Genomic DNA, 16,646 nt, shown 5'->3' on the forward strand with positions numbered 1-16,646 from the left:
CTCAACATAATTTGACTAGGAAGTGCTTGGGGCACTGACTCAGAGCATGGTGGTAAATTTTTCCCCAGCATTAGATACCTAATTTATGTTCTTTGGAGAATAATTACCCAATCTTCTCACTTTGAAGAAGAGAAAAATCACCCTCCAAATAACTGAGTAGTAGCTGAGATGTCACAAAGGTAGAATCAGAACAAAGGACTTATGGTTCTGCATAGTCGAATTTAAGTTTGTCTGAAGACATACTTGTTTCAGATTCTAGGTAGTTTTAAGATTTCTTATATAACACAAAAACAAACATACAAATAGACATCCTGGGTGAAAATTAGAATTTCCACAGAACTTCCAAAACAAACCACAGTGACCATTTCCTCCTGACATAAAAGCCAAGAGTCCCTTTTGCATTAATGGCTTCTTTTGAAGAAAACAAAACAAAACAAGAAACCATAAATATAAATATGAGGTCCTATCATTTAACTTGGAAAGTGAAATCTGGAAAAGATAGATCACAAATATAGTCCCTTAATTCACGGGTCTATCATTTATATTTCTCGAACTTTTCTCTTGCAATCTTTGGTTGTGATGGATGTAATTTACCTTACAGTATCTTCAGCATAGATGCTTTGGTGTTAAATGTATGTGTGATGTGTTAAGCTACTTTTCATGGGCACTGGACTACCCTAATCAGAATTTCACACCTCACAGGAGGTCAGCTAGTATTTAATCAGAAAGGCCAGAGGTTTGTGCAAGTACTTTAAGCTATCCATATCTTCATTAGCATAATGGTTATTAGAAATGGGTTGCTTAATGAAAGTAGTGGCATGTTAATTAGCATAATGATGTTGGAAATGAGCTGCCATTTGTGAAATTTGGCATATTTAAGATAATGTGGATTGGCTAAATTATTTTAGAAATACTCTCCATTATACTAGAAGAGGAAGGATAAAGAAGAATTTAGGGAAATGTATAGACTGCAACTAATTTTAGGATACTGCTTAAAGATTGATCTCAAACCAGAATTGTCACTGAGTAGACTCCTGGTGGCCTTTATAAGGACAACATAGTCTTACATCTAGAAAATGGGTAGACGTAACCTGATAATTTTTCATGCCAGGTATTGTTAGTTAACTTTAGAGAACAAAGCTGGGACTTTATTAAATGTTCACTGTAAGCTGTGTAAGTTGCTCTGTGTCTGATTTCTAACAAATACTTGCTTAATAAGTGTCTCAGAGGGTGCTCTTGCAGCCCTCAAACTCTTCCCAGTGATGGTTACCAATGAAAAGGAACCCACTTTGTGTGACCCAAAAACTCAGCTCAATTCCCAGTCTTCCTTAAATGACTCTGAAGAATTCATCTTACTATGACCCAGATCAGGTTCTCTTGACTGAAACTGATAAAAGCTTGGATAGAATCTCATGAATTACTTCCTTTTATAAAATTCAAGGAGTGACTGTCATGTGCAAATGTGTTTGTCTTAGTATATTTTTTGTTTCATTTGCCATTTTGGTTTTGTTGTTTCAAGTCGAAAGCTTGTTAGACTCTGTATCATGTCCAAAAGAGGAAGTCAAGAACATACACAGGATCTATGACCATTTTCACCAGGTTTAAAGAAATGTCCACAGAGCAATACAAGTGGTTTTCACATCATACTTTTGAAATGTTCCGTGTTCCAGAGTGCTTGCATCTTTGGCCTATTGTAGCACTGAACATAAGCTGTAGAACATCCTGCCACATAGGTTCCTGCATGAATGCAGAACCTAATTCCTCCAATCAAGGAAACTCTCCTCATAATTTTTACCACCATGAGGACATGGGATGGGAGATTTCATTTTGGGATATTTATTATCTTTGGAAAACTCAGCATTGTCCACCATAAAAATTCCTGGCTCAAGAAATGAGCATAGTATGTAACCAACTTCTAAATATGTTTCAACAGTGAAAGTTGTATATGCTTAGACTCAGATTACCTCAAATATTTCAAGAAGTAGAGCTTCTTGGAATTGACTCATCATGAGGATAATTAAATTCCTGTCTTTCTCCAGACAGTCACACCCTCCTAGGTTTTTATCTCATCTGCTTCTATTATTGGTATGAACAGCTGCATTGATTCCTTTTGAATTTTGAAGTCTTATTTGTCCTTTTTTCTTCTTGCAGTCTATCCTCCACTCCACCTTCCTCTTCCCACCATTACACCCATCACTGTGACACTCTAGAACTTCACTGCTTCTTTCCTCAGTAATAGCAATAATAGCACTGTTTCCCTTCCTACCAAATTCATTGCCTACCTTAATTAGAAGGGTAGTCATAGAACAAAGGAAATGCCGCCCAAGGACTTCAGTATGGCACCTGACCTAACCATCTAGGTCTAATCAGCTTTTTCACACAATTCTATTACTCTGCCTCTACTTCTCAAAGAAGCATTCTGTGCTCCCTTCCCACCCTGGGACTTTGATCAAGCCATTACGCCCTGTGAAATGTTGTTCCTTCCTCCAAGACTCAGCTCCAGTTGCAAAAATCTCCACCAAGGCTTACCAAGCCAGAGAAAATGAAATGCATTATCCTGTTACTATAGGGTTTTAAAAGAGAGTTCTTTTCATTTTCTTCCTTTACAGGATGCACATTTTCTGAACATGGAAAACTAAATTCAAGCCTAGACTGTAAGCCTAGAAGATAGACCATGTCTACTGGTACAACTGGTATGATGATATACCACACATGAATTTGGCTCTGGCCCTGGAAGTAGATGTGGAAACTGTCACCAGAATCTGGGAGAGGCAGAGATACTCTCTCCTGAGAGTAGATAGAATACTCTCTCCTGATCCGATAGAATACCTTTCCCCACCACATCATAAACTGACCATGGAAAGGAGTTTTACACCTGAGTGAGGACATCCTTGAGAAAGGAAGAGAGCACCTCATTGTGGAATAACAAGTTGGGGCAACTAAAGCTTAGTTAATTGGGCAGGGAAAGAAGGAGGCTCTGGACACTTGCAAGAAGGGGGAAATTTGCATCCTGAAAGCCATCCTTGAAATATATCCCTCTACACTCAGCTTCCAGTGGTATCAGAGTCATTGTTTGTGAATCAAATAATATCATTTTTTCTTTTAAAGCCCTCCCAAAGAGTTCTGAGCTCATTTTGAATAAAACCAAGTATAATTATAGAGTCAGGTAGCTAAGGGGCAAAAGCTTGGTACCAGCTGGTCTGTTTGATTTAATCTCCTGGAACCGTTTCCTCTAGTCTGTAACACCTCAGCCTCACACTCCCACCAAGGGCTTCCAAATGGCCTGTTTCCTCTCCTTGGAATACCTCATTTCCTAATTTCTCCAAGATTAGCTTCCAATTGTCTTTTAGAACCCAGGCCCAGATGAGAGGCCTTCTCCAATACTAAATCCTGGGAGTTGACCTCATCATTTCATATCCCCTGGAATGTTTGAATGATCTGTTTGTAATTCTGTCTTTTAAAATTTTTTTTGATTGATATTTTAAGTATAAGTAGAAAATAAACTCTAAGAGAGTGGGTGAGAAATCTGCTTTTATCATTGATCTTTTCCTAGCACTCAGAATATTATCACATAGTAGTTATTCAAAAAATAATTGCTGACTGTATGAAAGAAGGCATTGTTTTTATCCATTCAGGAATGACATAGCTGCTAGTAGGAAAGGTCTAGGTAATAGAACCCTTCATTTCCTCCTTATGCTTATTTATATTAGTTTATTTTTTATGTTTCTGTTCCATTTTTTTTTTTTGGTTTGTGTTTGTTTATGTCAGTTTATTTATTATGTCAGTTTAGCCAGAATCCCCTATCCTTGACATGGAATCATCCTTAATAATTGATCAATTTCCTCTTCTGGCATCTTTGATTTATTAATTTTTGATCATCTTTCAGTAAGAATCTGATTAAGTCAGTTTAGCAATAATTCTCAGCATCTGCTGTCTCCTTTTACTGATTTTCCATTTGCTCACCCCTTTCCTCTGTTGATTGGCTATAAATCTCCTCCTGTCTTTGCTCTATTCTGAGTAGAGCCCAATCTCTCTTCCCTTTTGCAATAGTCTTAACACATTGTGGTCATTCTGAATAAAGTTTTCCTACTGTGCTAACAAGTGTAAAGATAATTTTTTTTTTTTTTTTTAACAAGCAAAATGACCAAGAAATGCAGCAAAACTACTGAGAGCCTCATCTGGGAATTCTCCACTCACCAGAGCTTTGATTGTAATGTACAAAATTGAGTAGTTTGCATGTCAAGTCATCTGTATGTAGATTTTACTATTGTTAATTCCTTTGGTTTCAATGAGAAGCTCTCAAATTTTAGTCTATATGTTTACTCAACACAAAGGCAATTTATTTTGAGTGTCTTAAGAACTTTCAAGAGTAATTCTGAGTACTTGATTTTTTTCTTTGTCACTTAACTCCTAAGTAGAAACCCATTTTCTATGGTTTGTATTTTATGATATCCTTTTTTCACAAATATTTAACTGGGTGTTCAAAGCAGCCTTGCAAGAGGAGGGTCACTGTCTTCATTTAAGAATGAGGAGACTGAGAACAAAATGGAAGTTCACTACCAGTTTCAGAAGCAAATACTAGAATTTTTCTAATTTTCAACTAGGCTATTTCTAATAAACTACACTGTCAAATGTGCCTCATTATTTTATTGTCATGAGACTGTTTCAATTCCTTAGATAAACATGTACCTTTGGTGAAAATGAGTGCGATGCTTCCCTCTCATGGTGATCACCTACATTGATTCTGTTTGACCATATGACTTGTTTTGGTCAATACAACAATAGCCCATGAGTCACAAACAGAATTTAAGAATGCTTGGTCTTTTTAGACTTCCTCTGCTGCTGCCTTAGAAATTCTGAGATTTCCCTGCAATTAGCTTGCTGAAGGATCAGAAATATGTGGCCCATTCAGTTCCATCACCCAACCAACAATCAGCCACCACCTTAAAACATAGCTAGAGGGCTGATCAGCAATTGACCCAGATTCTGCAGTTCAGCCAAGGTCAGAAGAAACAGCCATCTGAGGTCAGCCCAAACCAGCCAATGAAATAGAGAGCTAAATAAATGTTTGTCACAAAGTTTGGGGTGGTATGTTTGCAACAAAAACTAATGGATATACTTGAAAGAGTGATTTTGAGATATTTGGTCTTGAAGGGAAGAGCTTATAGCATAGCCCAAACTTACTTCGACTGTTGGTAAGAATATGCAGGTGCATGTTCGTTGGATGTGTCCACTGCTATCTGTTGCTGCTGACCACTGGTGTCCTGGGATGAAGGTGCCACTGTCTGGGGAGAGGTATCAGCAACGACACCCTAAGGAGGCACATAAGTACACAAAGACCTTATTTTCTTTAGCACAAAGGACTTTGTCTAAATGAATCATAAATACCCATATTCTATTTGGCTTGAGAAGAGATGCTCTCACCTACATGAATCCATGAGAAGCATTTAAAGTAATGCATAAGAGTACATTTGAAAAAGGGTTTGGAAATTCATTCTCATGTAACACCATAAGCTCTGCCATCAGAAATCCTTGGAATATTCAAATGGTCAGAAAATAATTTTGCCCATTCTGGGAACTTTTAAGCCATGGTTACATATAGTCAGACTAAATAACAATTTATTAATCCAAAAAGTTCTTTCAAGATTCCTAGAAATACTTGTATATGCAAACAATTTACTGGGGGTAGTTTACTGTACCATATGTATATCATTTGGTAAAACAATGGACTCTGGTCTTAATAAAACTCTACATCAAAATTTGAAAACCTTTTCAAAGGATACTATCAAGTAGGTTTTCCCTTCATTAGTTTGTTTGATTTTGCTTTGTTTTCCAAGGTATGAACTGAAATTCATTTCTCCGGAAAAAGCAAACAAACTTGTTCTTAATTTTGATTTGCTCTTCCTTTTTTATTCTTATATCTTTCATTTCTCACAGATGTCAGCAAGAATGAATTTCTGAAGTTGGTAGTCACCAGGGATGTATGTTTATATCCAAGGGAGGCATACATAGATTTATTTGGTTGTTAATAAACCTAAAGAGGGTATCTCTATTGTTTTTAGATAAAATCTTGGATATGTATAGTCATCAAGAGTTTTAAATGCTCTTGGTCAATTCTCTTGTTACTTAACTAAAGATCCCTGAAATTCTTCCTTAGAATCTGAAATTTTTTTCATATAGTCATTCATTTTTTCTTTCCTAAGGCATTATATGCTCTTGTGTGTTTTTCTCCCACTAGCATTTATTTTTATGGATTCTGCTGAGTGTGTAATGAAAGTTTTTACATGGAAAACGAATTAGTGCTTTTCCTTATAAGTACAAACGAAAGGCAGTGTATCAGAGTGTGTTAATATTTTTCTCAGTGAAGTTCTTTTTGAACTCCAGATTTACCCAGCCCATTTCTAATAAACTACACTGTCAAATGTGCCTCATTATTTAATCATCATCAAAATGTTCCAAATCTTTAGATAACAATGTGCCTTTGGTGAGAAATAAGGAAATGCAAACATGTGGCAGAGATTTATGCTTACAGTGCCTAGAATGTCTGGATTATTGATTTACTCATGGTGTAGCTGCTTTGTGAGAGCTAAATATAGCAAAAAACATGTAATTCAATCACATATTGTTTGAATTTTGAAAATCCAATTAAAACCTATTTAGTTTGACAAATTCTTTGGGTCCCATATGTCTAGAATATATAAGAAGTTTAAAAATTTATTATTTATTGTCTAAAGGACACAATAGTGTCCCACTACACTTTTGAGTTTTTTAGACCTTAGTACAAGTCCACATTTGTTACACAGAAAAACAAACAAATATTTTAACAGATCTAATTTAGTCTATAAACGTTCCTATTAGTCTCTTTATTAGTGGAATTTCATGTGGTACAGTACAAATGTACTAGTTGCTGACCAACTTATGGAGCAGCAAAGATGTCAATTCCAGATGGTTTCCAGCTGAGGAGGAGAGGTGCTCTGTGACCATAATACACATACATATTAGGAAAGGGGCAAGGGGGACATTGAAGAATAACAGCCGGAACCAGAGGGAAGAATAGATTCTAAGCCTCTGCATAGTTCTATACCTTCTCCTTTATACATAGCTGATGGTTTTATATAGTAAAGTGAGGTATGAGGGATGGATTCATCCCAAATGAAAGACAAAAGGAAAGGGTCAACACTTCCCTAAGGTCAATAATACACCATCATTTATGATGTCCACAGTGTTATGAATGATCCAATTATTTCTTGTCTATAGGAAGCCAGAAATTCATCAAGGGTGATTCAATGGAACAGTGTTTTTGTTTCCTTCCTTTCTTCCTTTCATATTGCTAAAAGTCAAACATAGGACCTTCTGCTTGCTCGGCAAGCTCTCTACCACTGTTACATATTAGAATCAACTGAGATCTTTTAAAGATCCTAATGTATAGTACATTTTCTAGATAGGTCAATCAGAATCTCTGGGAGTAGAATCCATGAATCAGTCTTTTCTAAAGCTCTCAAAATGAATTTAATAAGAAAACTGTGAAAATTAGTACACTAATCCAGTGTTTTCTACATTTTAATGCACATATGAATTATAGAATGATCTTCTTAAAATGAAAATTTAAATTGAGTAGATCTGAGTGGTACCTGACAGCCTACATTTCAAAGAAAGTCCTAGGTGATTAAATGATGTGGGTCCAGGGCCTATACTTTGAGAAAACAAGGGTCATCTGGCTCATTCTAATAGTTGCAAACTGTTTTGCTTCCATATTTATGAAAATTTGTGGTTAACATTTGATGGGGTAGTGATTTGTTCTCTGGACATTTCTCTAAACAGGAAAATTACCCTCCCCTCAAACCTCTATATCAGCTTAGCTCATTTCACATGCAAAGCAAAATAGAGACATGCTAGAATAATGTGCATACTTTCATAAATTAAACTTGCAATTGCAAAGTTTAGATCAGCACAGAAATTACACATGAGGATTCTTGGATCCTAAGGACCACAGTATATATGGCTGAACTTTACCTCCCTTAATCTATTTCTGTAAGACAAAGTTAGACTTACTTCAATAGAAACAGCTGTCGGAGGCACAGGCGTGTACTGGGGAATGTAGGTCCCTTGCATAGGAGCAGCAGCAGTCATATACTAGAGGGAATCAAAGAAAAATACATGTGAACTTGAGACTGCAACCAGAGAGCAAATCAGACACCACTTGAGAGTACTTTAGATGTGTAGGCCATGGCCAGTGCACGATGAGTTGAATTATATTTGGACCAAAAATAAGGCAGGTCCCATCAGCTTTGATTACTGATTCAGTACCAAAAGTACCTCATCTTCACAGTACCATTATAAGTAACTTTACCCCCATTCCCATACTGTCTATATAATATCTTAAGCATCTCACATTTTATATCTAAACCATCTTCTTAAGGGGGAGCGTGATTTCTGTTTTTTCTCTATTTTACAGCTGGTGGTTATCATGCAGTAGACTCTCTACAAGTATTTGTTGAATGAATGAATCATAATATTAATTGTTAATAACGTTTTCTAATTTAAGAAAAATAGAGGAATAATGTATGAAATATGTATGTAGTAACATTCAAAATTGGCAAATACAGTTTCATCATTTTTGCATCACTTTGTTAATAGAAAAGAAATGGAGTATTGCAGATAATGCTGAAATCTCTGTGTTCCCTTCTCCCATCCCGTTCTCAAGCCCACTTTCAGTATTTCCTTTCCAACTGCTTTAATTTTCAAATGTTCAGGGATGAATAATGAAACAGTCGAATCATTTTTCCCCAAGTTCTAATAGTCAGTAAAATATGTATTGGGGATGACATGTATTTTTGCAATGAAGAAAGGCAGCTCCAGGAAAATCACATGCTCACTTACATAGGCATAAAGTATAACCAATTTTCCTACTTTTAACACACACTCTCCCTAAATTCAAAGCTCTACTGTTTGAGAATTAAATTTTCCTATAGAATCAACTATGTTTCAGAGCTTCTAAACTTGACCAGTATCATGAAACTTCAGAACCAGATTCATCTCATGAGACAAGATTTCTCAATTCATCAAGGTTAGAAGAATGGTTTCTACAGAAAATCAAAAGCTGTTCATTCTGTATTTTTCTGAATTTGCTGAGATCAAATATTAAGGCTCCATACAAATATGGAAAACCTAAATTACTTGTTCTGTGTATCTTAGCACTCACAGTGCCCAGGAGACTTGATCTAAAGGAAGGGAAATCTCTTAATGGAGACTAAACTCATCAGTTGTGACTGTTTAATATTCATGGACTATAATAGTAATAATTCACCACTGTAATAAATGTAACTCCATCCTAAACTAAACACTGTTCTATTATATCTATTTGTTAAAAATAGAGGCAGTCTTGATGAAACAACCCTAAATCAAACAAATCAAACTCTTGCTTATAATCTATGAGTTGCCATGAGTAAGTATAGCTCATCTCCATATAAAAACTACTTGGTCATTTGGAACGAGAGCAATTTTTTGAAATGCCTAGTGATATTCGCAATTTACTTTTATAACTGAATATTATCAGAAGCCCCTGTCCTCTGTCCTCTTATAGCACTTATCACTATTGTCCAGACTACTTTCTTCTTAAAGGCATGAGCTTTGGTTCTGAATCTGTCACTACACAAGGCAATGCCCGGTTGGTACTCAGTAAGGGATTGTTTAATAGCTGAATGAAAGGATACAGGCAGAGAGCTTCAATTTCAATTAAAAATTGTGCAAGCCTCTTAGTCATTGATAGTTCTGAGCTTATAGTAGGTATTCATTTCACCACCATACCTAATATCTTTATATAACCTTTAAACAAACGTCTTAGCCAACTGTACTTATCATTGGTTTTGTGCTCTTAAGTGAACAATTAGTATTCAGATGTTTGATTGCTATCGATTTTTCAAATAAGTATGGAACATGAGAATCACATTTCAGCAAATATAATTTCATATCTAGAATACTGTGTCAGGCATTTAACTAATCAATAAACTGTTCTGGCAATTTTTTGTGAATATTTTCCTGGTCATTTCAGATATGTGATTTACAGTGTTCTATGGGTTCTAAATATCCTGTAATTTAGAATTGCTTTTAATATGTTCTTTGGAATACCAGCTATGTTGAGAGGAAAACTTTCTGTGTTCTAATGCATTTAAACAATGCTGCATAATATATCCTTGTCTTTGAAAATTACAGATAATAAAAATCTCTGAGAAGTCATATTTTACAAAAGCCTTTTTAAGGGTGATTAAGATAATATTTTTCCTAAAACTTTTATTTTTGTAGCACCTATGAATTTTGCTTAGACCTCATCCTCTGAAGAACACATTCCTTTACTTGACTCTAAAATCCTAGCAGACATGTACCAAGTGGGAATATATGTTATTGCCAACTAGGAATTTATCCAAGTACAAAACTCATATTGTTGTGGCGCATGTTCTACCTTGTGATCATGACTTTCCAGATTTACTCTATACTAGTAAAAACCTAATCATTCCTCATCTATTTGGGTATTTTCAATTGTACAGTTAGTAATTCTATGCTTTGCAACTGGGCTTAATAAGTTAGTATGTATGTCCTTTGCATAAGATGATGTCATGGCGCCCATACGTAGGATGCTATTTTGATCCATCCACTCTACTATCTATTTCTCTAAGTAGGCATTTTTGTGAATTAGAGGTCACTAGGGGACATAGTGACCCTTTGGTCCTCTAGTGTACTGTTCACCAGTTCATATGAGAATCCATTCAATTATTTAGACCTTTTTGTCATACTAAATAATTCCCATGCAGTATGGTTAATGAGAACATTGTATGTGATTTCTTAGCTAGGTTTCTTCAAATGACTTAATTACTCAAAACCTCAACTATGTTTTTCTTCTGTAAAAGTGGATCATTAAATTTTTGCTCCTCTTATAACATTCAGTGCAGTTTAGAACAGGGCCCAAACTCAACTACTTAGGGAGCAATTCATATATTCATCCTCTCTTCAGAATAGGTCTTTGAATCTGGCAGGATGGCTCACCCATTTCATAGATGGAGAAACTGAGACCCACATATTTGAGAACAAACCCATGTTCTTCTGACTCATGATTCAGCAGATTTTCAATCAACCTTATTTCCTTTGCAGTTAAGTAAATATATTTCTAAGAGCTTTCTTCCAATCGTTAACATGTAATGTAGGTTTTAACTTACTTTTCTCAATGGGGTTTATTAATTGAAGTTCCAATTAAGAAATATAGAATAACATGACATTAATTGGAATTTTTGTCATTCTTTTTCCACATAAGTTTTTATCTTTACTTTATACTCAGATACCCAATTTTCTTATAGGAGGGTTACCCCGCATGCTTGGTAATTTAATTTTAAGCTGCTCTTCTGAATAGAACCAATACAGATTTTATAGTATAGACAAGATCAGCTCAGTTTAATGTTTTATGTATGTCCCTCTCCCTCTCTCTCTCCTCATATATATATATATATATTATATATATATATGCCTGAAAAAAGATCTTTCTCGTTACTTTTCTTGTACCATAAAAAATAATAATAAAAGATCTTGAAAGAATTGTCTGAACATTAAAGACAGAATTATTTTAAGCATGTTTTATGTCCATTTAGACTATTACTAGCAGATAAGCTTTGTAGTAAAGTTCTTCTGTGGTAGACTTCTATTTTCTAGGGTAAAGTCTAAAGAAGTGACAATCTTGTAAAATTAGGAGCAAGTACTTTCAGGAAATGACCACAGCTCTGTGTAAGCTCAACTCTCAGCTTTAGGTTATTGGTGACAAATAACCCTGAACTTTCCCAAGCACACAGTTTGATTTCCTTAAGAGCCCAGATAAACTGCACACAGACTCAATAATCCAGGCTGCACAAGCATTGCTTAGATCTGGGCGCCTGAGAGACTGCTTTCATTTTATACAGCTAACAAATGACAAAGGACTAAGAGAACGACCTGAGACAACAATTCTGCCCTTGACTTGGTAAATCCTCATGGATTCTTTCTTAAGACCATAACAGGAATGGTTGTATATATATATATATATATATATATATATATATATCCTTTAAGTTAATTTTACTTATGAGTGTTTCCCAAAAGCTTTGAAATGTCTGCCATCATTTTTTATGAATACAAATTATGTATTTATTTTTATACAATAGCTAATGGGAACCAGAATACGATGAGGCGACATAAATAAAATAGAGTAATTCACACGATATTTCCCCATAAGGAGCAGCAAGAAGTTACAGCACCAGTGGATAATATTTTTCCTTGTAACCAGTTTGGTACTTTTTACATATTCTGAAGGCAGGGGATATTCACATGTAAGTGTGTGGGAGTCCTGAATAGCCATTTTCAAAGCCGCAGAATAAATTCCAGACTCCATCACTTGTTCCAAGAAGTCTAGACACTGCATCACCCAGATAGTTACTTGAAGAGAGGGGGGGGAAAAAAAAAAGTGAGATTGGAAAGGAATTGTGTTGATGCCTATTTAAGTTGGAACAAAATGTTTCTGTTACTGTGTAATCATTGATTATTGCTGTGGAAACAAAGAAATCTCCAAATTATTCGTTTTGGACTTACTCTCTCTTCCTCCACCAAAGTTAAACAAAACAAAGGGTTTTAGATACTTCCTATGGGGAAGTTGTTCATTTTAATTATTTGGGATGGGCAAGAAAGGTCCTACAATTTCACTTTTGGAATTTCCTAAAATATTTGATGAAAGTAGCTCATTTGGAGTTATTGTTATACTATTTATTGGGACTTTCTAGTCCTTGCTATTATTGTGCAAAACTGATGAACAAATTAAGAATGCAGAGTTGCTTAGATTTTATCAAACCCAGAAAAATCAATGAGAAGGATGTAGGAAAATTGTAAAATTGTATTTCCAAAAAGGCATTTGAGCAGGAAAATCAAACAGACAAACAAAACAAGACAACAACAACCACCAGATTGTGGTAGATGATGCTAAGAACATGCAGTGTGAATTCATTTCAAAATCATGGAGTCCAAAATTCATTTTAACAAAAGGATGTGTGCGGATGCAGGGAATAGCCTGAATGATGATGGGTAAGGGTCGGGCCAGCTTTTGAGGGAGGGGCTCAGTGTTAACTCTCATAGAACGATTCCAAGTCCAGAGTTCTGAAGGCCCTGCTCTCTGGATTCGTGTAATTGCATCCTCTCAGACTGGAGGCACAATGCCTAGATCTGGCATGGTACTCTGATATCATGTAGCAGGCTTGCTTTGATTAACTGCCACCAGGGCAATTCAGAGCAAAGCTTCCAAGTCTTCGTATCACTGAATGGATGAGATATCCTCAGAGAAGGGAAATGGAAAGAGTCTCCTTGAAAGGAAAGCATGCCCCATGCGGGCAAGGTGAGGCCAGACCACTATGCCCCGTTCTTCCTATACTCTTTCTACTTCTGCCAGCGCCACTCTGGATAACAAAGAAGACTCTCATCCAATACAGTAACAGCATTTGCTTTTATAATGTTTAAGTTAGCAAAAACACATAAAGCAGACTATTTACTTTTTAAGATAACAATACATAAATAACAAAGTAGATAGTTATGAGTGATGAATTCATAGTTCTTCAAGAGTAGAAGTGAGCACAGAGCCAGATATACTTCTCCTATGGGTAGAAGTACCTGGAGAGAGATGAACAGTTAGTGGACTTGATGGTGGTGGGAATCCAGGATTCTTAGAAGTGCTCATTTCATATTATTCATCTATTTCCCCCAAATTGCACTGAACATAACCATACAGAGATGTGCATTAAACTATTAAATGAGAAATACAGATTTTGGTCATTGTATTCTGGAGCAAGGGTTATTTGCTGTTAGCATATAGCCAAGAGATGAAAAGAATCTTGGAATTTGTTCTTAGCCTGGAAGTTTACAAAAGTTCTCCCTTGGCACAGCAGTGAGAAGGAGGCATGCCTGTGTGGTCCCAAGCTATATAGCTTCAACCTTGCAGAGAAAGCAATATTCATGGAAAAATCACATGTATTAGGAAAAATCACAGTTCGTTTACTCTGAGCATGAGCATGGATCTTCGTTATAGCAACTAAATGAAAGATACTACTATGGAAATGTAGCTTGAAAACGGAATGTGAAACAACCCTATAGAGACACTATAAATTCTTCTCCCCTAAATTTACTTTGTGGTAGACATGGACTGACATGAAATTTAGGGGATGATGGAACAAAGGAGAGATTCAGGAGACCACAAAGGTCACTCAAGGAGCCAAACATAAGTAAATCAGATAAAAACTGAGAACTAATTGTACATGAGAATGCAGACTAGAGGCCATTTGAAACTTTAAATAAGCATATTTAGGGGCAGAGAAGTGGGAATGGCCCATTGGTTCAACAGAGAACATGTGTAAGTAGAAAATATAATGAGGGCATTATAAACAACCTTCAGTCAATAAATTTGACAGCATGTGTGAATGGACAGATTTGTTGAAAAGCAGGTATCAAAACTGTCACAAAAATATATAGAAATTCTGAATAGTTTCATATCTATTATGATATGAAACATTGGCTTTCCTGCTAAATTTTCTAAGCATTTAAGGAAGTGATGATATCAGTCTTGTACACATTACTCTAGAGATGACTAAAGAAGGAAACATTCCCAACTCATTTTATGAACCTACCATATTCCTCATGCCTAAGTTTGATAGGGAAACTAAAACAAAGGAGAGGTTTCTCATGAGCATTTTTTCTGAGTTTCTTAAATAGCATTTTAGCTCACTGATAATACACACTATTTCTAGGTGAGAGGAATTTTAGAATTTCAAGGTAAGTTTGACATTTGGAAAGCAATCAACATAATTTACCACAATGAAAGAATAAAGAAGAAATGCACAGCATCATTTTGAAGGATTCAGAGTCATCTTTGATAAAAATCTTACATTTGTTTATGACAAAATACCTAGGGGTTAGATTAGAAGCAGGAGTAGAAGTCTACATATAAAAAGCAGATAGATAACCTGATAGGTGACAGTGAAATACTGAGCAATTTCTATTTGAATTTTGGAATGAGATAAAGTTATCCAATATCACTTCCTCTAATACTGTCTTCAGGTTAGAAACAGTGAAATAAAATGATAACATGAAATGGAAGGTATAAAGATAGAAGAAAAGAAGTTATCATTATTCACAGATGACATGATTGTATATAGACATTCCAAAAATATATACAGGAAAAAAGTATTAGAATTAACAAAGAAATCTAGCAATATTGCCAGATACAAGTCAATAAATTATATTTATATATGCCAGCAATAGATCATTAAAAATGAAATTTTAAAAAGATAAAAGATCTCTCTATAAACATAAATATTTTGATTTTATAAATATATATATATATATAATCCAAAAATCAAATGCCTAGAAGTACCTCTGAGAAAAGGTGGAAAAACTTTTATCCTAAAATTTAGAAAGACTTGATGAGGGTTGGGGATATAGCTCAGTTGGTAGAGTGCCTGCCTCACAAGCACAAGGCCCTGGGTTCAAATCCTCAGTATCACAAAAAAAAAAAAAAACAAAAAAAAACTTGATGAGAGAAATTAAGTAAGCTGGAGAGAGCACATTCATTGATTAGAAGACACAATACTGTTAAAAATGTCAGTTCTCCCTTTTAAAAAATGTGTATATTCAATGCAATTTGAGTTGAAATTCAAGCAAATTTCTTGATGGAAATGAACAAGCCCATTCTAAAAAATGTATGTGAGTACAAAGGACTTAAAATATACAGGAAAAATTTGGAGGAGAAAAGGTTGAAGGATATATACTACTAGATATCAAGACTTACTAAACTGTCATGGTAATCACGATAGTGTGGTATTGCTGCATGGATAGAAAAATAGGCTGAGGGAACAGAATAGAGACTAGAAACAAATATAGAAAACCATGTGATTTGTAACAAGAGTGTCACTGAAGTTCAGTGCCAGAAAGAAGAAACTATTCAATAAATGTGCTGGATCAACTCTGTATCGATACAGGAAAATGACCTTGACTCTTTCCTCACATCATACACAATTAATTAGAGGTGGGTCATAGATATAAAAATACAAAGTATAATTATGTAGTTTTCGGAAGAAAACAGGAAAAATGCTTCATGATTTTAGGAAAAGCAAAAACGTCTTAAACATGACTCAAAAGTGTTTGCCATAAGAGAAAAGAATGATAAAATGGAGTTCATTTAAGTTAAGAATTCTGATTATCAAAATACTGAAGGAAGGTATTCATAATACATATGACTCACAAGCAAACATGTACAAAGAAAAGAATATATATATCCACAAATCACTAAGAATATATAATAATATATAATATATAATATATAAATTGAATATATATATATTCTGGAGATTAATCTAACTTGTTATGTATATTAAAAGTTCATTTGCTATTTTTTAAAAGGGGCTTCTTAATAATTTGTGAATATATATTTATATATATATAGGCAAATGAATTATTAATATCCATAACAATTTAGATTAATCTCTAGGGAATTATGCTCAACCAAAAAAAGAAAAAATATCAAATTCCAAAAGACTATATATCAATTATATAATTCTATGTACACAAAAATTTTGGTATGCCAAAATATGAGA

At 34.9% G+C, this 16,646-nt stretch overlaps 1 protein-coding gene across 8 annotated transcripts in view; it reads right to left on the minus strand.

Moving 5' to 3' along the window:
- Rbms3 (RNA binding motif single stranded interacting protein 3) overlaps window positions 1–16,646 on the minus strand; it is a 662,520-nt gene that overhangs the window by 9,902 nt on the left and 635,972 nt on the right. For 4 of the 8 annotated variants that reach the window (XM_047530655.1, XM_047530658.1, XM_047530657.1 and 1 more), the window contains 2 exons: window positions 8,053–8,133; window positions 5,185–5,312 (listed from right to left, as the gene is read on the minus strand). In XM_047530655.1, the coding sequence (XP_047386611.1) occupies window positions 5,185–5,312; window positions 8,053–8,133 (209 nt within the window). Of the gene's footprint in view, window positions 1–5,180; window positions 5,313–8,052; window positions 8,134–16,646 lie in introns of those variants that run through there. The other 4 variants (XM_047530660.1, XM_047530656.1, XM_047530659.1 and 1 more) reach the window with 1 other exon arrangement.

The sequence above is a fragment of the Sciurus carolinensis genome, chromosome 17 (genome assembly GCF_902686445.1).
Source record: "Sciurus carolinensis chromosome 17, mSciCar1.2, whole genome shotgun sequence".
NCBI classification, from domain to species: domain Eukaryota; kingdom Metazoa; phylum Chordata; class Mammalia; order Rodentia; family Sciuridae; genus Sciurus; species Sciurus carolinensis.